The sequence below is a fragment of the Notamacropus eugenii genome, chromosome 5, assembly GCF_028372415.1.
Source record: "Notamacropus eugenii isolate mMacEug1 chromosome 5, mMacEug1.pri_v2, whole genome shotgun sequence".
In the NCBI taxonomy this organism is placed as follows: Eukaryota; Metazoa; Chordata; class Mammalia; order Diprotodontia; family Macropodidae; genus Notamacropus; species Notamacropus eugenii.
In genome coordinates, this window is record NC_092876.1 from 300,563,645 (window position 1) to 300,590,292 (window position 26,648).

General features: G+C 37.8%; 1 protein-coding gene across 9 annotated transcripts in view; it reads left to right on the plus strand.

The window, feature by feature from the left end:
* NCKAP5 (NCK associated protein 5) overlaps positions 1-26,648 on the plus strand; it is a 1,146,457-nt gene that overhangs the window by 255,556 nt on the left and 864,253 nt on the right. For 3 of the 9 annotated variants that reach the window (XM_072613273.1, XM_072613281.1, XM_072613284.1), the window contains exon 2: positions 15,998-16,152. The exons of the other annotated variants lie outside the window; for them this stretch is intronic. In XM_072613273.1, coding sequence (XP_072469374.1) covers positions 16,027-16,152 — 126 coding nt within the window. In that variant the 5' untranslated portion in view covers positions 15,998-16,026. The remainder of the gene's footprint in view (positions 1-15,997; positions 16,153-26,648) is intronic. 9 annotated transcript variants of the gene reach the window in all.

Here is a 26,648-nt window from a genome sequence, read left to right on the forward strand (position 1 = left end):
AAAGATAATGTGAAACATCTCATGGGAAAAACAACTGACCTAGAAAATAGATCCAGGAGAGACAGTTTAAAAATTATGGGTCTACCTGAAAGCCATGATCAAAAAAAGAGCCTAGACATCATCTTTCATGAAGTTATCAAGGAAAACTGCCCTGATATTCTCGAACCAGAGGGCAAAATAAATATTGAAAGAATCCACTGATTACCTCCTGAAAGAGATCCAAAAAGAGAAACTCCTAGGAATATTGTCGCCAAATTCCAGAGTTCCCAGGTCAAGGAGAAAATATTTCAAGCAACGAGAAAGAAACAATTCAAGTATTGTGGAAATACAATCAGGATAACACAAGATCTAGCATCTTCTACATTAAGGAATCGAAGGGCTTGGAATAGGATATTCCAGAAATCAAACGAACTGGAATTAAAACCAAGAACCACCTACCCAGCAAAACTGAGTATAATACTTCAGGGGAAAAAATGGTCATTCAATGATATAGAGGACTTTCAGGCATTCTTGATGAAAAGACCAGACCTGAAAAGAAAATTTGACTTTCAAAGACAAGAACCAAGAGAAACATGAAAAGACAAACAGGAAAGAGAAATCATAAGGGACTTACTAAAGTTGAACTGTTTACATCTCTACATGGAAAGATAATATTTGTAATTCTTGAAACTTTTCTCAGTATCTGGGTAGTTGGAGGGATTATACACACACATACATACACACATATAGACAGCACAGGGTGAGTTGAATAGGAAAGGATCATATCTAAAAAAATAAAATTAAGGGGTGAGAGAGGAATATATTGGGAGGAGAAAGGGAGAAATGGAATGGGGCAAATTATCTCTCATAAAAGAGGCAAGAAAAAGCTTTTTCAATGGAGGGGGAAAGGGGGGAGGTGAGAGGGAAAAAGTGAAACTTACTCTCATCACATTTGACTTAAAGAGGGAATAATATGCACACTCAGTTTGGTATAAAAATCTATCTTACACTACAAGAAAGTAGTGGAGAAGGGAATAAGCAGAATAAGGGATGATGGAAGGAAGGGCAAATAGGAGGAAGGAGCAATTAAAAGTCAACACTCTTGGGGAGGGACAGGGTCAAAAGAGAGAATAGAAGAAATGGGGGGGGCATGGAAGGAAATATAGTTAGTCTTACACAACATGACTATTATGGAAGTCGTTTGCAAAACTACACGTATATAGTCTATATTGAATTGCTTGCCTTCTCAGTGGGGATGGGTGGGGAAGGAGGAAGGAAGAGAAGTCAGAATTCAACATTTTAGGAACAAATATTAAGAATTGTTTTTGCATACAAGTGGGAAATAAGACATACAGGTAATGGGGTATAGAAATTTATCTTGCCCTGAAAGACAAGAGAGAAGATGGGGATAAGGGAAGGAAGGGATGTTAGAAGGGAGGGCACATTAGTGGAAGGGGCAGTCAGAATGCAGGGCATTTTGGGATGGGGGGAGGGGAGAGATGGGGAGAAAATTTGGAACTCAAAATTTTGTGGAAATGAATCTTGAAAACTAAAAATAAATAAACATAAAAAATTAAAAAAAAATAAATGCTTCTGTCTTTCAGTGTTAATCTATGATGACTCATCCTTGAGCTGCTAAACCCAGTGGTTTAAAAAATATGCACAAGGTTAGAGGCTTGTTGCTAAATGTGTTATTGTCCATGTGAATTTATACAAATGACATTTGTCATTACTCTTGCCAAAATACACACAGTTAAATAAATAGGTTTTGTCCCCTTGCTATCCTGGAATTTGACCATTATTCATTTAATAAATGGTTCATAACTTGCTATATAAACAAATCTCTCATCCAGAAGTCCAAATTAAAGAATCTAGTGGTAACTCTTTATAATAGTAGTATGAAGGGACAAGAATCAAATCTGGGCCTCAGCCTATGTGGGACATATCTAGCTTCTGTTCTATGAACTTGATATATTCCAGGAAGTTTTGTTGGAACCTAGAGTATCTTCTCTCTAAGGTAATAATGGGTAATATCATATGACATGTAAGGTTCTGTTTTATCAGGGAAGAAATTAGCTATGCCTTGAAATCAAGTCATTGAACAGGATAATCATCAAGATTCTATAATTCTTTCATGTTAGGAAATACCTTTGACAAGTGCTGTAAGTTTTAAAGTATTTGCTCTTCAGTGGGATGATGATGATGATGATGATGATTAGGAAGAAGAAGCAGAATAGAATCAGAGGATCATAGATTTAGAGCTAGGAGACAACTTAGGGGCCATTTAGTCCAATATTCTCATCTTATAGATGAAGACCTGGAGAATTTAGAGAAGTTAAATGAAATGCCCAGATCAGCTAGTAAGTGTTTGAGGAAGGATTTGAACCCAGCTCTCTTGACTTCAAGTTCAGTGTCCTACCCTCCATGCCTCTGAGGCAAGAAAAAAAATGAGTGTTGATATATAGGTGGATTTCAAGTGCCACCTATATGAAACTTTCCCCAATGCCTTTGGATATTACCACTCCACAATGGTTTTGAAATTACTTTGTATGTGTTTTAGATTGATTTATCTATGTGTAGTTGCCCCTCCCCCACCAAAATATAAGCTCCTTGAGGGCAGGTCCTGTTTTGATCTTAGTCTTTGTATCCCTAGCAATTAGCATAGTACCTGGCATATAGTTGTTGCCAATAAATGTGTGTTAAATTAATCCTCAACTGAAAAGTGTTTCTCATTTCCATGGCTGTTTAAGGAAACCAAGAATTTGGACAAGTGTTAAAGAAGTTACCCTTCTAGTGCCTTTGAAATGAATGAAAAGATTGTCATCACCAGCTCTGCTTTTCAGCAGTTAGTAGAGAGTAGATACATTAGACACTTAGAATATTAGCCCAAGTTGATGATGATATTAAATTTAATCTCCATTTCCTCAGGCAGACTTCTCTTACAGTATATCTGACCTGGCTTTAGAGGTCACAAGATGTTGTCAACAAATCACTAGTGCTGCTGCAAATAGTTTTTTATGAGACAGTGATAGTTTTTGCATTAGTGGACTCAAGAGGAATGGCCTCCTCTCTCATGTCAGTATTGAAGTGATATCCAGGCTGGAAGCTAGACCTGCTATCCTGCTAGATAGAACAGAATGGGCACAGGAGAGAATTTCGTTGTCAGTGGTGTGATAAAACACTGGAATAGACAGTGTATATCTCTCCTTGGAAATTTTTAAGAAGCAAACGGACATCCATATATCATGGAAAGTTTAGACATCCTTCTGCCTAGAAGCAGGACACTAAAGCAGGTGACCTCTTGGGGGTCCTTTCCATCTCTCTGACTATGATGCAATGTGGTCTGAAGTGACTTCCCATCTGCCGCTTGGATTGTTGTTATGCTTCATAAATTAGTGCTCACAAAGGTCTAACCAAGAAGAAGCAGTAGTTGAAAACAAACCCATCATTTGATATGCTTGAGTTTAAAAGATGTTTCACATCTAAGTATTTGGTAAATACATATGTACATACATACATATATATATGTATGTGCATATTTACCCTTATAGACTTCTCCTTTTCTACATTTAAATTCATTAATATTACAGTGGCAATAATCGAAGTGTAATTATGGTAAATTCATTGGCTGTTTAAATTATTTAATGTCACGAGGATGCTAAGATTTTTCCAGGTGACAGATATCTCTTATTTTTTTTTTTTTTACCAGTCTTTTGGTTCTAAGATAAATCAATGTCTCACAAGGCTTTGACATCAGAAAAAAAGAAGTCCACATCTATCCTATAGGAGATATTGATTGGTATAATTGGTGTGCAAAGGCATAGAGACAGTAAAAGGATATGGGATATACTGTATGTGAGATGGCCAGTTTGGTTGGAATATTGTGTGAATTCAGGGAATTATGTCAGAAGTATCTAGAAAGTCAGGTTCAAAGCAAGATTATAAAAGACTTTAAATTCCAAACAGAGAAATTTGTATTTAATCTTAGAGGGACTAAGGAGCCATTGCAGCTTCTTGAGCTTAGGAGGCAGTCCTTAGTTTCCCTATGACTTAGAAGTTACGTGATTATGATCACACAGCTAGTATCAGGAACTAAACCCAGTATCCTGATGCATCCCTCAGTCAATCAATAAGCATTTATTGAGCACCCAGTATATTCCTGGCACTATGCTACTATGTAAAAAAAAAGAGGAAATATTCCTTGCCTTCAAGAAGTTTACATACATGCATACATATTTATGTCTATAAATCTCTCGGGCAGGGAGGGGGGAGGGAATAACAAAAGCAAAGAAAAGAAAAAAGAAAGCTACATGGTAAGATTTATTTAAACGGAATTGCAGGTTGCATATGATAGATATGCACTTTCATGTACAATCATATTTTTTCTGTTCTACTGTGTTACAGAAATTATTGTTTTATTTCTTAAGTTCAAATAAAACAAATGAAATGTAAAAAAATCATTATTTGTTGAACAGTTAACAACAAAAAAGGAAAGGGAAAGTAAGGAATAAAGGATGAATTCAAGTTTGCAAACCTATTAAGAGTTTTTAAAACAATATTCATTCATTCTTAGTGAAATGCTTGATTCTTCTTAGTAATTTTTCACATTGCAAAACTGATTGAGTCAAACAAACATATCTTGTTTGGGCAGATGTTATCTCCTCCATTAGAATGTAAGATCCTTGAGGACAGAGGATGGTTTTTGCTTTTTCTTTGCATTTGCCTGGCACAATGCCAGGCACATAGTATAAATTTAATAAATGATTATTAATTGATATTTATATTATCACACTTCAAAATTTTTTAATCACCCTGGATTACTGTTAGGTAGACTTTGATGGTTCTAGGTTATAGAAATTTCTAAGAGCCAACCAGTGTCAAACTAGTTTTGATTACCATTTAGAAAATATTTACCAATCTGGAAAAAACACAACAACAAAAAAAGCAGTGGCAAAACTAAGGATTTCCCAAGAGCAGATGTAAAGTAATGCAGTATCGCTGACGAAACACTTTTTAAGAAAAAAGAGTGGTCTAATTATAGGATTATATGTGGTAGCAGTTTAGCAGGGATTATGTAGAGAAGTCTCACAGTGAACTCTATACTTCTTAGAAGTAATAGGTATCATGCTTAATTTTTTTTTAAACTAGACTGATTTAGGTAGTGTCTTTTGGTTTGAATCCATCTCTTTGCTTTCTCCAGTCTTTCACCTATGAAAGAGATTGACATACTTCCTCTGTTTGTGAGTAGCCATCATGGAAGGAATACTCTAAGAACACTAACAAGAATAACAGTTTCCCTGAGAGGTGGTAGAGAAAATTATTTGGAATCTGGGGTGCCTTGTTATTGTCCTTTATTCTCAAAGAGAACCAAAATGGCATCACTATGCTGGTGTTAAGTTTCAGTGTGTACAACTGTACTCATCAGACCAGTATGAACTTGGAGAGCTCTACCACAGGTTGGACACAAATAGTCCATGTGAACATTTGGGGTGGAATCTCAAAATTTGTGCATCCTGTGTTTCCTTTGAGCTATTTCAATTCTGCTTTGCTCATAGAGCACAGCACCTTTTCTGAAACAGGCACGCCATGCTGAATGGTCCTGTGCCAGTGTTTCCCATGTCACACAATTAATTCCAAAGTTCTTAAGAGATACCTTAAGAGTGTCCTTGTATTGCTTCTTCTGACCATCGTGTGAACGCTTTCCCGATGTGAGTTCTCCATAAAATAGTCTTTTTTGGCAAAAGTACATTTTACATTTGAACAATGTGGCCAGCCTATCAGAGCTGCACTCTCTGAGGCAGAGTTTGAATACCTGGGAGTTTAGTTTGAGTAAGGACCTCAGTGTCTGGTACCTTATCCTGTCAGGTGCTCCTCAGAATCTTCCTAAGAATTCAAATGGAAGTGATTCAGTTTCCTGGCCTGGCAGTAGTAGACTGTCCATGTTTCACAGGCATACAATGAGATCAGCACAACGGTTCTGTAGACCCTAAATTTGGTAGTCAGTCTAATACCTCTTCTCTCCCATACTTTCCTTCAGAGTGTATGGGATGGCAAGATCCCCTACTCAAATTGACTACTCAGAGGCCTCTCAAAGTGGTGACAGGAAGTTTATTTATCCGATTCTTGAGAAGTGGGACAGTCCCTTCACCAGGTGGTCTGGAGCAGGGAAAGCCAAAGACAAAGGCAAAGCAGTGATATATATATATAGACCCTAACGTAAAACCCTCCTCCCACCACTGACCATTATTCTCATTAGCTGAGAAATATGATCTTATATGCTAGACACGAAATCTAGCCAGTCCCCTTTGAAATGAAGGCATCGAAAAGTTATGTAAGTTTTCTCCTATCATTGAGACCCTAATGCACTACGTAGTCTATATCCTTATATGGGAATTATTCCACTCTGAAGGCATTGTAACCTGAGCCTCTCGGTCTCCTTTACTCCTGGGAGAAGAATTACAATCTGAGAATTCTTCACTGAATCTATTCCACTCAAGAGCCTCCCAAGCACTGTGCTAGCTCTGGCAATGCCTGCATCAGCCTCATTATCAATGTGTACATCCCTGGAAAGTACACTACCAAGGTAATTGAGCTTATCCATAACATTCAGAACTTTCCATTTGCTATAAATGATGGTTCCAGATATGGATGGTGTGGTGATGGCCGCTGATGCAGCACCAGTGTTTTCTTGGTGGTATTACTTCAAAAATCAGAACAAGCAGCAGAGAATTGATCCGTACTTTGTTGCATCTCAGCTTCAGAGGCTACACTGAGTGTACAATCATCTGCAAACAGAAAATCATGCACCAATACCCCCTTCACTTTGGTCTTGGCTTGTAGCCTTTTCAAGTTGAAGAATGGTAAATTTACTGGGGTGCCTAAGCAGTTATCAAAAGAAATGTTGGATTTTAGCATTTTGTTCATGTCAGGTGTGGTCATTGGCAGAAGCTCCGTATTTTGCTTCCAAATGACAACATAACTCATTCATAACATTTGTTTTTCAAGAGTCATTTATTAATGCTGTCAGATGACTCAGTGGTCCATCCCAAGCCAACCATCACAATCCCTAGCAGGTTTTGTGGTGTCTTTGTTCTCCCTGGGTTTGCAGGTGCCCATAGATTTCTTCTATCACTTAAAGGTCTATTGTAGGCCAACACTGAGATATGGTGAGGAACTAACTCTGATGACTTTTGTTTCGGAAATAAAAAAGAAAATATTCCTTGGGCAACAAGAAGAACAGTTATGTTCATTCTTTCCTCTATGACTTTGCTCATACAGTTCTCTTTCACTCACCTTTCCTCTTGGAATTCTTGGAATGTTCTTCCTTCACCATCACCCCTTGACCAAATTCTAGCCAGTACAAATTTGACTTTCTTGGATTAAAGCATGTTACAGGAGAAATTAACGGTCCAGTAGCTAGGGTTCCTGGGTTCTAGACCTCCCTCTGACCTCCATCTGGTGCGCTCTCTGAGCTTCCATTTCCTCTTCTGTCACTTAGTCGGTGGTAATACTTAATTAGGTAGTTCCTTCTAGCACTAGCAACAGCTTCATATAGTAAGGAGAGTGCTGACTTGGAGTCAGGGGCCTATGTGTCTCATTTCTGCTTTCGAACTGTGTGACTATGGACAGATCACAAAGCCTCTCTTCTCATATTCCTCATCAATAGATTGGAAGGTCCTTGAGGAGGGGACTCTATCCCATTTCTCTTTGTATCACCAGGGGTCTGCATAGTGTTTGGCATGTAGCTGGTGTTTTACAAATGCTTGTCGAATGACTGTCACAGTTACATCAGTGGTCCTTTGTCTCTTTTCAACAATGTCCATACTGTTGACCTTGAGGCATTTTTATGAGTAGAAAACTTGACAAACTGTAAAGTGCTATGGAAATATGATCTATTCTTCTGTATTCCAGGCTGCACCAATGCTTCTCTTTTTTTAAGTACTGTTGCACCTATAGTAACAATGTTAGATTTGGTATCAGAGCACCTGGTTTTAAAATCCCATCTATTCTTGTTACTATTTGTATAATTCTAAACAAGTCCCAGGAGGCAGCAAGATGACTCAGTAGATAAGAGCACCAGGCCTAGAGTCAGGAAGACCTGAGTTCAAATCCTTCCTCAGACACATACTAGCAAGGTGACTTGGGCAAGTCACTTAATGCTGTTTGCCTCAGTTTCCTCAAGGAGTGGGAGAAGGAAAACCACTTCAGTATCTTCAACAAGAAAATCCCTTGGACAGTGTGGTCAGCAGGACCACAGAGTCAGATATCAATAAGTAACTGAACAACAAACAAGTCACAACTGCCCTTTACCTCAGAATCTTCCTACCTAAAGTGAAGGATTGGGCTAAGGTGTTTTCTAATTCTGTCCTAAAAAATAGTTAAGCTTTTACCTTGGTCATCTCTCCTTTTTTAACCCACAATCATCTGCCAATATTTGCCAACCTGTACAGGGGATTCTACAAGGCGAATGGGGAAAATATAGAAAAAATAGAATACAAAGTTTCAAATGTGTGGGGAATTTAAATTTAGTGAAAAGGAAGAAATACATACAAATGTCCTAAGAATTCCTGTTAGGAAGATGGGAAAGAAGATCAGGGGTGCTGCTGTAATTGGTATAAGGTGAGTGACTGTGAGCTTCCTGGAAGAAGGAAGCTTGGTATGAAGGTGGTGACAGAAAGAATTTAGTGAGAACATGTGGTATCCAGCTGGAAAGAGATGATAGGTGAAATGCGAGAAAGAGCAACACGAGGTAAGACAACAGAAATTGAGAGTTGGAAGGAACTTCAGGGGATGTCTTGTCCAAGCTATACTTGGAAAAAATCATCATGATAACATACCTGGCAAGGGATCATCTAGCCTTTGCTTGAAGACCTATAAGAAAGGGGAATTTTCCTTCTCCCCATGGAGCTCATTCTACCTTTGGACAGTTTTTGATATTAAGAAATCATTCCTGAAATCAAGCTTCAATTGTCACCTTTGCAACTTTCCCCACCGCTGCTGGGTCTGCCCTCTGGGGTCAAACAGAACTCATCTTATTCCCTCATCCAGTTGACAGCTCTTCAAATACTTGAAGATAGCTCTTTCCTCCCTCCTAAATCTTCTCTCCTGCAAGTTAAATGTGCCCCATTCCTTCAATGTATCATCTTATGACAAAGATTCTTCAACTTATCAGTATCCTTCTTGATCAAATGAGATATTTGTAAAATGCTTAGCACAGTGCCTAGTACACAGTAGACACTAGATAGATGCTTATTCTCCTTTCTTCTTAAATAAGAGCATCCAGAACTGAACCTACTGCAGATGACATCTGTGGAAAACATAGTAGAGAACAGCTGCCTTCCTATTCCTAGATACTCTGTCTCTTTGAAGGCAACCCAAGATTTGGTTGTCTTAATTATTATGTTACAGGAGGGACCTAAAGTACAGGCAGTGGAGAATTGAGAACCTTTTCTAAAAGGCCTGGACTACTTGAAATTGAAAGCAATAATCACTCCAGTGTAAATTTATAGTGCTTTATGATTACAAAGTGCTTTCACATACATTATGTTTTCATCATTACTACAGCCTCACTACGTACATAGTGCAAATATGATTGTCCCCATTTTAGAAATGAAGATATCTGTTCTCAGGGTGGTTAAGTGACTTGAACAAAATATAAAGAGTCAGCAAAACCCAGGTTCTCTGACTCCAAGTCCAGTGCTCATTCCGCTGTAGCACACTATCTTTTAAGGATTCCCATAATTCCAGGCTGCTAGGCTGGATTTCCAAGTCTAACAGGGCTATTGCTGCCACCTTTTCCACTGCTGGAAAAGTACAAAGGAGCAGTATCTGTCCACCCCACACCTAGAGGCCAGTGGGAAGATGCCCAGTTGCCATCTAAAGTAATTCAAAGCAGAGGGGAAGATTCTGAGTACCTGATTGACATCATCCAAATAGCACCTTGGGAAATGGGTGCTGGGAGAAGAAGAAGTAAAGTGGCAGTCAGAGAAACTGACTCCACTACTGTTGGCTTCAGTTAGAGAACACAAGGTCATTAGAAACAGGAAGACAGTTGTCCATGAATTCAGACCTCGTGTCCGGGGTATGGTGGGAAAGTTTTCTGAAATAGGTTTATGCAGTTACAGCAGCCACATCAGCAAAGACCTTATTGATTGAAACACTTTACATTGGAGGATCCAGGAAATCTCATGTCTTTTCCTAAAGAAAATATTAATCTATAAATCTAAAAAAAATCAGTGTGACATAACAGCAAGGAAGGAGTTGCTTGAGGATGGGAACAGAAGAACTGAAGAAAACTCATTCCTTTTAAACAATATTAATCATAATTTTTAACCTGATTGTTTCCTCGCCTGATGGATATCCTTGCTTCTGAGGGGTAAAAATTAGTTTTCAGAGTAAATTGAGAATTTTGAGATTAGTCCCCACTATGAAAAAGTAAAGGCACAAATAGATAGTGTCTTGGAAGCTCATGTGCTCTAGGATTACTTATCTACCATTGATAACAGCTCTTTTAACTTAAGAATGCTGTCAGCAGAACGGGCAGCTTTAATTACATTGGCATGAATCTTGAATGTGAGGATGCTTGATTAGAATTGATGAACCTTGGTTAATGAAAAGCCCTACAGGTTATGAGGTTGTATTATATAACCGAAGAGAATCTCAATTATCTAAAAATAGTTTTTTTTCTCCCTGTACTTTATTGCTCAGTAAAAAATGAAAGGGAAATCTGACTTTACATTTCATCCTGCAAAAGATTTTATTTAGGCACTATTCAAAGGGCACTACTGACAGTACTGTTCCATTATTAGACAGACAGGGTCCATTGGTACTTTAGGCTCTGTAGGTAATACATTTGGATATTTTCAGTCATAGAGGTCTGTCTGTGTTCAAATCGCATGTAAGTTGATAAAACTGAATAAATTTAAAAATAGAAAGAATTAGGACAGTGAAGAATTTAGCAATCTGGCTGACTATAATTCTTGCACACAAAGTGTTTGGATCTGCTGTTTGGCTTAGCTATGTGAGAGAAGATGGCTGCCTCTGGGGCGGATGCAGATAACCTCCAATTTCTTAATGCTGTGACTAATTAAATGCATATGAGGAATCACCTGTAGTTTATGATAAGGACATAGTGATTTCCTTAGTCATGGTAATAAATCACAGCCATCATTTCCCCTTTGAGAGACAGGCCGAGAAAATGCAACTTGATGCAAATTCTTTTCAATATTTGCAGTGGGTGTGAATCTAATTCCTGTATTTGGAACAATTTTTGTTCTTTACATCTGTTGGAAACATGGTTCAGCTATGAGTTTCTCTAAATGTAGACAACAAAGCGGTGATCCTTGGGAGAGATTTCTGTAAAAGGAGAATTTCTGACCAACTGAACAAAAATATGATAAGCAGAGGGGAGTTCATGTTCTTCTTGACCTTGTTCAAGTAGCTATTTGTTTCTCTACTCTGAAACAATTTTAGATGCACTGGTCAATCAAAAAGCATTATTTAAGTTCCAACTATAGGCCAGGCATTATGCTAATCTTTTAGGATGCATTAAGCGTAGATAAAATACCCCATCAAGTGGCTTCCATTCCATTCATGAGGGAGATTGAGAAGATCTGTGTACCTTGAGAGCACAGGCTGTTTGTGCGTATGTATGTGCATGTGCGCGTGCACATGCGCGTGTGTCTTTTGTTGTTGTTGTTATTGTTTTGTATCCCTGGATGTTAGCACAATGCTTGGCACGTAGTAGTGGAAGAGCTGAAACGCTCACTCAGGCTTGCTGATTCCACTCTCTTTTCTCTACATTAAGCTGCTGTAGGCTTTAGAAGGGACTAACTAGCTGTCATTTCCCAGCCAACCCCCATGCACACACATCTGACTGTAGATGATCTCTAAGGTCCTTCCCAGCTCATGAGCCTTTGAGTTGTGCTTTGTTGATTTTTATTTAAGACATACTTTTTCAGTGTTTTGAGACATGGCTAAAGTGAGTGTCTGGAAGCATGAATGTGCTTCCTATGTCCCTATGGTCCCACATACTTTTGATGGAAAGTGGCAGTAAAAACCTTCTTTCCTTTTTAGTCACTCTGCAAATATATATTGTTCTGATACCACCAAGCTTTGGTCCAGGGTGATGTTCATGAAGATGAGATATTATCATGATCATTATATTTGTCCTGAAACTTCTATTGAGACCTTTATGAATCAAAACTCTTAATTATCAATTGTCCATCTTGCAAAAGCTTGAAAAACCTAAAATAAATAATAAATAAATAAATAGATTTGGAAATAACCCAATAGGGAATAAGGAATACAATATTAAATTAATAATGTTACCTTGAATTAATTTAGCATTTGGCAGCATACAAAATGCTTTCATACCTTTTATCTCATTAGTACTACATAAGAGGCCTCAAAGATAGGCCATTATTTCCAATTTACAGATGGGGAAATGAAGGCTCAAAAAGAGCAAGTGACTTGCCTTAAGTCATTTTATCTTTTTCAAAGTAGGCAAAACACTTTGTTTAAAAACTATTTCCCAATGGTTCAGCTTTTAATTTCACATTCAGTAGCTGTTATGTCCAAATAAGTATAAGCAAATAATTTGAAACTGAATGTCAAACTTGATCATTGGAACTTAACAGATGTGTCCCCAGTAATGCAACGGGATATTTGGAGCAACACTGTTTTAAAATCAATTTCTTTGGAAAAGCAAATATTAATGAATCACAAAAGGACAAACATCTACCACATGGCCATGTCTTCATTTGCTCCAATATACATGCGTTGGGAGTCACACTCAGACTGGCCTGGAAACCAACCAGAAAGGAAACTATATGATTAGAGGAGGCAAAGCCTGATTTGCATCTAAAAAATGTAGTGCATGCTCATTTATGTGCAAATGTAATGGAAAAAGGCTCTAGGTAAAGTGGCTAAAACCTAAAGAAAACAAACACTTAATTTTCTTTTATTGTACCGTGTGACTATTAATAATATTATGGTACCAAGTCAGAAACATTAAACTAAGCAGGGGAGCAATAAACGTCCCTAGACTGTGCAGTGCTGTTGATATTAGTGGTTAATAGCTTCAGAATTCACATAAAACGCAGATTGAAGTACAAAGATGGTTAGTACAGTCAGCAGTGGTAGTGAACTGTTCACAGGTGAAACCACTGACGAGAGGGCAGACACAGCAGGGGCAGCTTCTGTGAAACATATCAAGAAAGAACTGGGTAAATCACTTCGTCTCCCTGGGCTTGTATGTTTACTTAAGCTAGGGACTTCTTCTTGATACTTAATTACATCCTTCTGGAAGCCTTCCTTTGGCTCTGGGAGGAACATCTTTGCTTAAGGTAACAATGTTGTCCCTCTCCCTTCCGCCCTGCCTACCCATCTCCTTCTAAAACAGAATGGTGAGGTGATCTCAACGGCTCAGAGTTCAGTTAAGTTATGTCAGGAAAAAAACTGGATGCAGATTTCAGTCTTGCTCCTCTCCACTGGTGTATGCACTAGCAATCACGGCACAGGATCTGCCCCCCTGATTTTCTGAAGAATGGAAATAGGACCTTTGGTGTTTCTGTCCCCCAGGGCTGAGAATATGCTCCTTCCTCAACTCTGACTAGTAGAATCAGTGACTTCCTTTAAGGCTCAGGCAAGTACTACCTTCAGCATGAAAGCCTTCCTTATGAAAGCAGAGAACATCCAGGACTTTTGACTATTGAATGTTACATTCTTCAGCAAGCTTTGGAGATTTTCCTTAATTGTGGTTCATTGATATTACTTGTTGTTCTGTCATTTCAGTTGTGTCGTACTTTTTATAACCCCATCTGGGGTTTTCTTAGCAAAGTTATTGGATTTTACAGATGAGAAAACTTAGACAAACAGGGTTAAGTGACTTGCTCAAGGTCACACACCTGGAAAGTGTCTGAGATCACATTTGAGTTCAGGTCTTCCTAACGTCAGGTGTACTACTCTGTCTGTGGCCCCACCACTTCCCTCACTTCTTATGGCTCATTTCCAACAGTACTAAGTCAGTACGTTGGAGGAACATCATGGAGGAGTAAACAGAGTGCTAGACTTGGAGACAGAAAGACCTGAGTTCAAAAGCTGCCCCAGATATTTACTAGTTATGATCCTGGGCAAATGACTTAACTGTTTTATGCCTCCATTTCCATGTCTATAAAAATGGAGAATTGTGCATATTATACACATATTTATGTATGTGTTGTACGTCTACCAATATTTTCCCTAGATCATATGTTTCTGAAGGCAGAAACCATCTCATTTTTGTCTTTATACTTTGTCTTGGGTGCCTGTGCTTGGACTCCAATTCTAAAATCACATTTCTTTCTCCCTAGCCTCAAAACGCTATCCCTGGCAGTTTCTCCCCAGCCCAAGAACAACCTCCTCTAGCGAAACCTTTATCTCTCTTCCTGATACAGTAGCCAGCTACACCTATAGAATTTGTTGGTTTGAACCAGCTATGTCCTGGCTGAACTGGCTGTGTACTGGGTCATAAAGATATTTATGATTCACTGACCTGGACTTAGATATATGTATACTCCCTTACTTTTATCTTGTCTAATAAGATGCTGATGGGTTCAGCCTGGATATTTCTCAGGAATCATTAATTGACTTAGTCATGTTTTAGGCCTAAAACCACACCTCCATGTTGCCCTCCTACCTTGGCCTATTTCCCAGTGAACTCTGGGTAAAATACTTGTGAAGTAGATATTAAAAGTGCATGTTTCTTTAAGAACTAACCACTCCTTAACCTCTCCCTAATCCAGCCCTGAATCAGTATATTTGGCACATGTTTTACTATAGAATATCCTATATAAACTTGTACCCTTTTCAAATTGCAGGTTCCCTAAGAACCCTTGCCTGCTGAAAAACATAACAATACATCTTTACCACCTTGTCTTCAAGAATGCTTGACTCTGTGAATTCTTTCCAGTCGACCCACCCTGTACTCTGGTGTTTGGGGGGGGTCCCAGAATTTCCCCCACCCTACCTTTCCAACCCCCGTTCATATCACTCCCTGTGTATCTAGCACAGTCCTTGACACCTAGTAGACACTTAAAAATATTTGTTGATTGCTTGAGTGAGAGGTGGCTAAGTTACTAAATGATATTATGTGCGAGTCTGTAGTCAGATCAAAGGAATATAGTATTATAGATTTAGATTTGGAAAGCACCAGAGAAACCATCTAGTTCAAACCCCTCCTTTTATAGTTGAGGAAAGTGATAAAAAATAGAAACATGAAAATATATCTATCATGCCTACAAGATAGAATGTTTAGGTAAAAAATGTATTCTAGGCACATGATAGTGGATTCACAAGTCATGATACATATATATATATATATATATATTCATATACAAATACCTTTATATGATTATATAATATATTTATCTAAGGGGCCACTAAGTAGACAGAGCACAGGCCCTGGGGACGTGAGGACATGAGTTCAAATTAGGCCTCAGAACTGGACATTAGCTGTGTGATCCCGGACAAATCACTTAACACTGATTGCTGCCAAAAAAAAAAAATCTACAAAAATCTATAAAAATACTATGACCTATAGAAATAATTATTGAATTAAAGTTCTAAGAAGACAAAAATGTAAGTAGTATGTTGAGTTAAATTAGCATTCAGCTTTGAGAATTTGCATAATAAAAAGAACAGTCATTTATATATTTCTTAAAATTTGAAGAATGTTTCCTATCATCACATCTGAGTCTCAAAACAACCCATGGAACTAAATACCACAGGTATTATTTCCATTTAACAGGTGAGGTAACTAAGGCACAGAGTGCTTGACCAAGTGCACAGTTAATTAATTCTTAAATGTAGGATTTGAACCCAAGTCTTGTTGGTTCCAAGTCCAGTATTCTATTCACTGGTCTATGCTGCTCCTGTAGCACTGCTGGGAATGAAGGTGATGAGATTGCGTTTAGGGTTAATGAACTGCCAGGCCTAGAGGCCTGAGGGCTACCCGAGTCTTACCTTACCTCTATTGCAGGTCTTTGGCTGGCCAAACCGGATAAACGTATGAGAGAAGAGACTTTCCGGAGTCGAACAAGGGTTAGGCTTTATTCGGGGTCCTGGTTACATGTGCAGGGGGAGCTCTTCCTTAGGAGGGAGAGAGAAATCTCCCAAGGAGGCAAAGATCTTACGGTAAGAGATTGGAAGTAGAAGTGTAAGTGGGGAGAGAGGGGGAGGGGAGAGCGAAGAGAGGGAAAACGGAGCCCTATGTCCTGTCAGGGCCCCTCCACGCTAAGAACGCCTTCAGGCTTTCCTGATCCTAATTAAGCTCTCCGGCCGCATAGTTTGCACCTGAATACCGTGCCTGTTAGATAACAATAGGTGTGCCCAGATCCGGGACAGTCTCGAGGGCGGGGATGCCTCTCCCATCACGTTTCTCACGGGAAGAGGCGGAAATACACGAGATTGCTCGGTCTCACTCCTCGATTCCCTGCTGTTTTCTGGGAGGCCTCATGAGAACTCTAAGATTTAGAAGTTCCCACCTTTACCTGCCCGAGACTGTCCACATGGAATTGAGCTTCCACCCCCAACAACGAACCATAATTAAGTAATCATGGAAACTGGCTGAAGAACGTAATATTGAACAAGAGTCAAAGGTCCTGCAAGAAGGAAAAAATAAAACAAAATCCTTTGTTCTCTGATTTCTGGTCAGAGGGATTCCAGAATTAAGAGTTAGATAAGTCACTGGAAATATTTTTAATAAATTTAGTTTTTTACATTGCTCGTAACGTCAGTTTCATCATCATGCCTAGGGACATTTTACATGCTGTTACTTAGGCAGGATTCTTGATTGGTGGAGAGCACGATTAAAGCCTGTGTCACCGTGCAGGGGGTGGAGTTTATACTGGCTTCAGGACTAAGTCCAGGGAGGAGAGGCAGGAATTGGCGATTAATTGACCCATATGAAAAGCTAATTTCTCAACAAATCCTGTATTTCCAGCTCACTTCTCTGGAAACTATTGGGTTTTTTCTTTTATTTTAATTATCTCCTCACAAGGGGTAGAGATGTCATTTATTCTTTGTATTTTTTGGTTTATTATAATCTATTAAACTTCTCTAGTTTGTTATCTTCTTGCATCAATGGATTGACTAGCTATAATTCCTGAAATGTGTGTATGTGTGTGTGTGTGTGTGTGTGTGAGAGAGAGAGAGAGAGAGAGTAAATTTAGTTTTGTAACATTAAGATTCCCTCTTCTCATTTAAGAGGTTTGATGATACTATTGACTTGAAAAGAAAAAAAAGTAATGGGTGGGCCCAAGGATATAATTTCAGTCTAGTATCCCTCTCTTTCTCAGAGGGAACACAGTGGCTAACTTCAAGATCCTTTCTCCTGCCCCAGACAGAAATCAGTCTTTTCTTGCAGAGGACAAGATTTCAGAGTTCCCAATGATGCTTTTCTGTGAACTGCATTTAGACAACCCATGTAGATATACATAACATACACATAAGCTGCATGGGCAACATAGACCTTTCATGTTTCTATGTGGTATTTTAATAAGTGTAACATTGAGGACTGAATATACTACTTTCAGCCTGGCCTTGCACCTATACTCCAGGGAAGCAAATCTTGTAGAGAAGTGACTGGCCAGCTTCTTCTGCAAATGTTTCAGCCCCTGCTTTCTCAATAACTATAATTACTGAAGACCTGGAAAAGAAAGCTACTGCTGTCAAGAGGGTTCAGCATCTGAAGTTGATATGGTTTTGTTAATGGAAATGATGTTGCAGAAGGTACTTTGCCATTTGCTTTGCTTCTGCCCTTGAGCTAAAAATAGTCCTTTCTATCTGACTTGAGACTGAAGCCTCCTCCATGTTTCCTCCTCTTAGAATTTCAGCCTTTTGAGAGTAGGATAGTTTCGCTTTCCTGTTTCACCCCTCTATGCTTCACATATAACAAGCACTTAATTTTTTTTTCTTTAGTCATTCACACTTTTTGGATGAATTAATATTGTATAGAGAATGTGATCATTTGGGCATTTTTGCAGTCATTTGCAGACTTACTTGTATGCATTGAAATCTTCAGAATGGAAGAAACAAACAAGAATAATATCAGCAATGGCATTTTTTTCTCTCCACTCCCCCATCAGGCCAGTGAATCAGATTTGACTCAGACATTATAAGCATAGACTTCTTGCGGGGAGAGGAGGGAGAATTGATATGTAACTATTATTATCTACTATTAGCCAGATTTGAAGACTAATATTAAACCTAATGAAGGTTTTTTTTTCTAAAGAAGATTTCATGGCTATTTCAACTTGCTTTAGCAGCTATTTATTAAGAAAATATCTTTAGTTGTTAAATGCGGCTCTTGTACTTAAAAGCAAATTTTTAAATATTTTATAGGCATAATAACCATCTACTCCCATTAAGTATTATTCTATTAAGAGTATCAATAATTACAGTCCCAAAATATATATAGAGTTTTTTCTATGGTTATATAATGGAAATGTCATTATATGTATTCTTCACTGCTGCACTTGGTAATGAAAAATTTAGAGCAAAATGATTGGTATAATATATTGTCTAAAGCAGGTACTTTACCTCAAGACAAGTGTTTACCTCAAGACATAGTCTACTATTATTGTAGAATCCTAGAACTGTGAGGACACCCATAAGTGGTCATGTAATTTATTGACACATATATGAAGAAACTATGTGTAAAAAGCATCTTCAGACTTAGGGACTTTAATATTCATCTTTATTGTTAACTTGATGAAAACTTGGCTGCACAGTTTCTCAACTTCAGTGACCTTTTTTTGCTTCCCTTGAAGTACACACTCACCCACAACCATACTGCTACTGCAGACAGTGCAGTTTCCTCTTTTACTGGAAAGGTTGACAAAATCTGATATGAGCTTCTTCAGTGCCCATCCTCCTGTCACCAAAGATCCTTAGAATTATCACCAACTCTCTCCTCTGTCCCTTTAGTTGCAGAAAAATAGCTATCCTTATTCTTCCATTAAGCTAATCTTAATCTGGATCCCATGTTCTCCCACCTCCCTCAAGACTTGCGTCATTCACACATCTTCAAATACCTCCTCAATAGCAGATCCTTCCCTTCAACATACAAACATGCCTAATTCTCACCACTCCTAAAAAATGTCTTCTGACTTTTCCATGTTTCTAAACACTATCCTAATGGTCTTTGTGTGAGTGTCTAATTTCTCTCCTATATGAATTTTGTTACCATCAGATGTATTTTCTTATTGATTAAAGGAATCCTCCAGTGCCTATTACAAATGTTCTCTATATAGTAAGCACTTTAAAAATGTCATACTGTGTTTTTGTTTTTCTTGATTGAGTTGCTGAGTTTTGCTATAACAACTATATCCTGCTTCCATGCCATATTAATCTGCATTAAGAACTCATCATACATTTTGGCCCTGTAGTCCATAACATGATTCCACCATGACAAAGCTTCTTTCTGTCTTATTTGATTTTTTAAATTAAATTTTATTTTAACAAAATAATTCTCTCCATCCTACTCCCTATCAATGAAAAAGAAAAGAAAGAAAAATAACTTCCTTATTACAGATATGGGTAGTCAAGCAAAACAAATTCTTGCATTAGTCATTTACACACATACACATACTCATATTTATGTATATGTATGTATATCTATACATACATACATATATGTGTGTATATCTATATCTATCTATCTATCTATCTATCTATCTATCTATCTATCTATCTATACATACACATACATACATCCTCGTTCTGCACTCTTGAGTTCCACTCTCTGTCAAGAGATGGGTAATAGGCTTCATCATGAATCCTCTTGAATTACATTTGGCCATTTGCTTTGGTAAGAGTTCTGACCAAAGTGTTTCAAAGCTGTTTATTTCTCCTGTGATGTTCATTGAAATGGTCTCTACCCCGAAAAGATTTTTGAATTTTAAAGTATATGAATATTTTCTTCCTATATGAAGCTACTCTCCTTTCCCTTCTACCAAATCTTTGACTCATGAGCAAGCTGTATACTTCTGTTGTTGTATTCAAGGCATGAGTTGTATCTCTTCAGTTTCTGGTTCATTTTCTTTATTGCCCATATTCCATGCATTAGTATGTAGCCAGCAAAGATCATTACTGTAATTTCTCCTCCTATCTCCTCATTGTTTTCTCCTATGAATTAATTATTGGTTATCCTGACTGTGATTATTCTTTGTATGATTTCCTTACTATTCTCCAAAATATCTCATTTAATAGCTTTACCCCATCTAGGATTTATCTCTCCCTTCCTGCCTCCCCCCCCCCCCCCCTTAATAGGTATGTAAAGTTCTTCAGTTAGGTTTAAAAAAAATCCAGTGAGTAAGTCCAGGATGGAGGACTCTTGGCTTAACACTCAGTCAAATGAAAAGCTTAGTTGGCTGAAAATTCAGTCTCAGTCAACAGTGGATTGTGGCAGCCAAAAAAGAAATGTAATCTTTGGCTGCATTTTATAGACGTCCAGTGTCCAAAATCAGGGAGGTAATAGTTTCACTGTACTCTGAAACGATCAGACCACGTATGGAGTACTATGTTCAGTGTTCCATGTCACAATTTAAAAGAAACATTGACAAACTGGAGCATGAGCAGAGATGGGTGAACAGATTGATGAGGGTTTTGGAAGCCATGTTTTGAGTAAATGGTTGAAGGAAATGGTTATTTTTAGCCTGAAGAAGAGATTGTGGTGGTTTTTTTTTTCTTTCTTTGGAGGGGAGTATAGGGATGGTTTGATTACTATCTTCAAAAATTTGAAGAGCTATCACAAGAAAGATTGATTCAACTTAAATATCTGATAATCTCCAGAGGGCTGAATTAGAATTGATGGATAGAAGTGACAAGAAGATTTTCATTTCCTACAAGGAAGAACTTGTTAGCAATCTGATCTCTCCAACAATAGAATGAGCTGTCCTGTTAGGTAGTGAGTTCCCTTTACACTGGCAGTGTTAAAACAGAACCCAGATGTTCATATACATCTGTAAATATTCTTCTACAGATGGAACATTAGATTAGATAAACCTAAAGTCTTTTCAACTCTGAGTTTATTTTTATTCTTTCTACTACTCTCTAATGGAAACTGAGGACAACGTGACTATAAAAATCAGACAACTTTATAGCATCCAGAAAAGTTCAGTTTCCTTCATATGCTTCCTTTTTTTTCCATCAAAGAACTGGCTAATGTGAATTTCAATGTTGCCAGTCAACCTCCAGCATAAAAAAGTACTTGAATAAATAAATGGACCAAGAATCACTAATGGAACAGAAGAAGATTGTTAGACTTCCCATATGAATGGAACTATTCCTTTGGCTTATTTGCCAGTAGTTCCTAGAATAGAATATAATTTATATATCACCGCATTGTTATCAAGTACTTTCATATCTATTATATAATATGATCTTTATAGCAAATCCATGTGTGTATGTATGTATATGTATGTATGTACATACACGCATATAAATACATATATGTGTATTTTTTGTGTATGTATATATATATATATATATATGTGAAGACAGAGAGAGAGTATAACCATAATGATCCTCTTTTTGTAAATGAAGTAACAGGATTAAAGAAATTAAGATACTTTCTCTAGATCACAACTTATAAATGAAGTTGGGATTCACATTGTGGTCTTCCAATTCCAAGTCCTGTGTTCTTCCCAATGCACCATGTTGTTTTTCTACAATTTTATAAGGCACACGGTCAGTGATCTGTATTCACAGATAAGATACAAAAATGAGTGCATAGTGATGGCTTCATCTGGCTGAGGGTAATTTGTAAAATAAATTATTTTAATCTGGAGAAATAATCAGCCAGGAATATCTAGGTTCTATCTCCAAGAGAGGATGACATATTACTGACTAAGGCATGGTAAGGAAAGAGGTATCTCCTATTAGGTAGGACAGATTCTGAATTGGGATCCAAGCAAACATAAGCCAAATGACCAGTTGGTTTGTTATCTATCAGGATATCTTTGTATTACTAAAATCTAAAAGGTTAAGAAGAGAGAAAAATTTCAGGAGTATAGATATAGGTTGGGAGATCACTATTGGATCAAGAGGCAAGATTTGGAGGATTTGAATTCACTATCTGTACACTGACTCATAGCTGTAACTAGTTTGAGTGACAGGGGATATTCCCCAGAGTGCCAAAACTTTGAAGATTCTGTCAGCAATTTATACAGTTCAGTCAGAAAAACAAACAAAATAACAAGCAAACGACCAAAAAAAAAAAATCAACCCTGAGATATTACCCAGTTAGCAAAACAGTTAAAATAGAGAGCTAACAAACTGCTTCCACCCTCTAGGTAACCACTGCTGAGGGGAGCTCTTCCCTGGCCTGGACCAACATGTTCCTAACCTGGCAGTAACCTCCCTAACAAAGTCTTTTGGGTGGCTTCTGTTCTATTTGGATTGGGTCTTATGTGGTCTAAGATCTTTCCTTCCAAGGCCAACTCAACGGAATTCATTTATGAAAAGTTTGATTTGAGGGCACAGTTGTGCTATGTGCCCATAATGTCAGAATGCTATTTAAGTTCAACTCCAGCTGTATGCCCGAAGTCTTACATCTTTGGAAAGGCTGTCTGCCTTACCTACCCCTATCCTGAATCAGTGTTACCATGATCATGGACTGCGTCCACTCTGCCACCATCTGACTCAACCATGCCAGTCAGGCACTACATTCAGACAGTTCAGGATTATGTGTCAAAAAACCTTAGTTTTTGGGTTTTTTTTCAAATTAGCTTAGTAGACAAAAGAAGAGAAATTCTCAACAACTGCAAGACTGAGCTGAAGGTAAAATTTATGAATCAATAAAATAAAATGCATGTATCTTTAGATTTGCCAGGATGTACAGTACTGTTCTGTTTGTATATGGTTTTCCTAAAAAAAAAAGGATTTAAGCAAATAATAGTAGAAAGTGCTATTATAGGATTTTTCTTAGAATAAAGAGTTCACTATTCAACTTTTATAAATATGGAGATAAAGTCTATAGTTCAGGAGATAATCTTAACAACTCATTTGTCAACATTGATGAGCTGGCTATTTGAGCAGGTGAAAGTTGAATTTTCCACCATTAGGCCTTTTCTTTCTACTATCCTGATACAGCTCTGAATGATTTAGATATTATCCTCAACAGAAAAGAAAGAAACATTTGCATGTGCCTGGAGGCACTTTTTTTTCTCCTCCCAGTAAGTTTGAATCAAAAATGGTACATAAAATCCACAAGGGCCTGTGTGACACTTTAATTTGCATTCACAGCGAGGTTTGTAAACTGTTAATTTTGGAGATGGAAATTTATTTGGGGGTGGGGTGGGCAGAAGGGAGGGAAAAGCTGGAAAGGAGAGGAATAGCCCATCTCTAAATTCCTACTTCATATGTTTTAGATGGATAGAGGCCAGAAGACTGGAGACAATTCAAGTCTTCACTAGCTCAATGCATCTGAAATTTCTGGCTGCCTGACAGAATATGTTGTTTGCATTTTTTTCATAGCTCTCGAGGCTCAGGACGTGGCCTGTTAAAACTAGAAAAAAAAGCCTTCAGGGAGAAAGGGGGCTTTTCTTGCATTGTTGAAGAGTTTCATCTTCTCATCATCTCCTGCTTAATCCCAGCTACCTCTTTTCCTCCCTAGAGACAAGGAAATTTGTACTAATCTGGTAAATATAACCCAGGCTGATGGCATGTCAGTGTACACTTCAGTAGCAATGGATGGGCATGCTCCAGATTCAATAGAGGTTCTCTTCAACCCTATTTGTTTAGCTTAAATGAAACAAAAACTTTATTGATGCCCACGGAACTCAGAGTATTTACAGTGCTAGCCAGCATACACAATTGCACACCCAAGTCAAACTTAATACATAGATTTATTAGCTAGCAGCAAATGGAATGGATGAGTGACATCAAAGATAGATCACAGGAAGTGGTGGAAAATGTGTGTGTAGACATGTGTGTATAATACACACATACTCCCACCCATTGACTCTAGGATAGGGAAAAGGAAAGGGGCAAAAAGGAAGGAAAAATATGTTTACTTTTGTGCCTAGTATAATTTTCAGTAACCTTGATTTATTTATTTATTTATTTTTGCCATCAAATGGCCAGCTATTTGGCTGCTCAATAGAACAACTTGTAAAAAATAATTAGTGTTTACCTAATACCTTAATAAAATGGAGTGCACAGCCTCATTCTTTAAAAATGGGTTTTTTTTATTTGTGTTTCAAACAAAGCAAAATGAATAAATGCTGCTGAAGAGGAATTCAATTATTTTACGTCTCACCCCATATTTCTGGTATTCTCCTTCATAGAACAACTCATAAATACTATCTTTGATCCATGTTATGGATTGTTCTTAATGAAATTATTTTCATAACATTTTGTTATTTCCAGGTGGTTTAAAGAGAATTATTTTCTGTTTATCTTCCTAGTTTAAAAACCTGACTATTCTTCTTGAATCATCCCTAGTGCTTAGATGTCTCTTTAAAAAAAAATAATATGTAGGTTAGAGCTTCACTGACCTTTTGCCCAGCCTTGTTCTATGGAAGTGGACTTCTGTAAGTACCCATTAAGTAGGCAGGAATTATCAGTGATGATGCTTGATCCCTAATCAAGAAATATTAGGGAATAATATTAAAGAATGAGCTTCACAGGCTAGAAAAGCCATTATCTTAAAATGATGTAAATTCAGTTATGAAATGGAGAGCCTATTACATGATTAATAGAGGTTAATAAAGATCACAGAATGCTTAGACCAGATGAGTTAGTCAAAGGCCATTTAAGACAATTTCTTTGGTCTCTAGACAGGCTTCACTAGCTTAAATGGAATCTCTCCAGTGTTTAGAGATTTCCAAAGAAGACACCAATTAGCAAATGAATGATATGTATAGATATATGCAAGTCCAAAGTCTTGTATTCAGGTACCTGTGATCTAAATGTCTTTGATATAGATATAGATATAGATAGGTAGACATCTTTGATATAGATGCTGTTGCTACCTCTCCGTCAGTACTGGCCAAGCTCATCCGACCCATTTACAAGTATTTATTGAATGCTCATATGTGGCTACCACTTTGCTACATTTTGTGGACGCTGTAAGAAGAGTGAAGGCAGTTACTTTATGTTTGTTTTATAACCATTTGCCAATGAACATATTATCCTCCTCCGACCCCCAAGAAAATGAAAGTGTGTGTTGGATCCTCACCCAGACCTCTCCTTCTAACTGCAGGTTTATCATAACATTCTGATGTGGGTTCACTTTTAACATCCCATGGATTTAATTACCATCTTTATGCTGATGATTCACAAACCTGTCTTTCCCTAACCTCTCTACTGGCCTCCAGTCTCACATCTACAACTGCTTTTCAGACATTTTGAAGTGGACATCCAGTAACATCTTAAATTCAACACATCCCAAACAGAACTCATTCTCTTTCTGCAAAACCCTCCCTCCCCCCAGTTTTCCTATTCCTGTTGAGGCAACATCATTCTCCTAGTCGTTCAGGCTTGCAACCTAGATATCATCCTCATCTCCTTATTATGTTTCACCCCCCCCCCACCCCATATGCCACCTGTTGCTTAGGGCCTGTCTGTTTCATTTTTACAGCATCTTGAATGTGCCCCCTTCCTTCATCTGACACTGTCAGTACTCTGGCACAGATCTTCATCACTTTAGAATTGAAGTATTGCAATAACTGCTCCTGTGTCTGTCTGCCTCAAGTCTTCCCCCACTTCAGTCCTTCCTCTGTTCAGCCACCTAAAGGATTTTCCTAAAGTGCAGGTCTGATCAGTTCACCCTGCCTGTAATCAATAAACTCCAATGGTTCCCTATCACTTTCAACATCAATTATACATTCTTCTACTTGGTATTTAAAGCTCTTCATAACCTGACCATTCCTACCTTTCCATTCTTACATGTTACTCTAAGATCAAATATATAATCCTGTTTAGTGTTCAAAGCTCTTTATAAACTTACTCTCTCCCAACTTTCCAGTTTTCCTGTACCTTACTCCCTGCCTTTATTGTTGTTGTCATTTACATTTTTACTTTCAGGCAATAGGATTTCCTTCTTTTGAATAAAAAGATATCCCCTCTTCAGACTGGTATGATTATCGTAGCAAATCAAGCTTTGCAAGAAATGTAAACCATTTCAATCTTCCAATATCTTGACTCACTTCTAGCCAGCGAATGCCATGACATTGTCATAGTAGTCCAAAACTGAGGAGATAAAAATGTATTCATATCTTTCTAGTAGCATTATTCCCTTTTTGAAATTTCAAAGAAAATATATTCTGAAAATTCTGGTTGACTGATCAGTTCAGAATGGAACCTCTGTTTATAATCTTGTGGAATCTGTTACATTGCAAAAATGTTTCCACCAAAGCTGAAAATAATATATGAAGACTGAAGACATAATCTCAACATATTTGCCCAACTAAAACCCTTCAGTCAAAAATATAGTTATGCCTCCAGATGGATTTTGTACCCACAATGCCCAGTAAGTAGATTGACTCCATATATGACTGAGTAAACAAATATAGCAGGATATATTGACTTTGTATAAAGTCAGTCTTAATCCTCTGGGATGACCTCAGTTAAAACACTTTGAGCACCCCCCCCCCAAATCTGACTCATTTGCTAAAGTACAAATG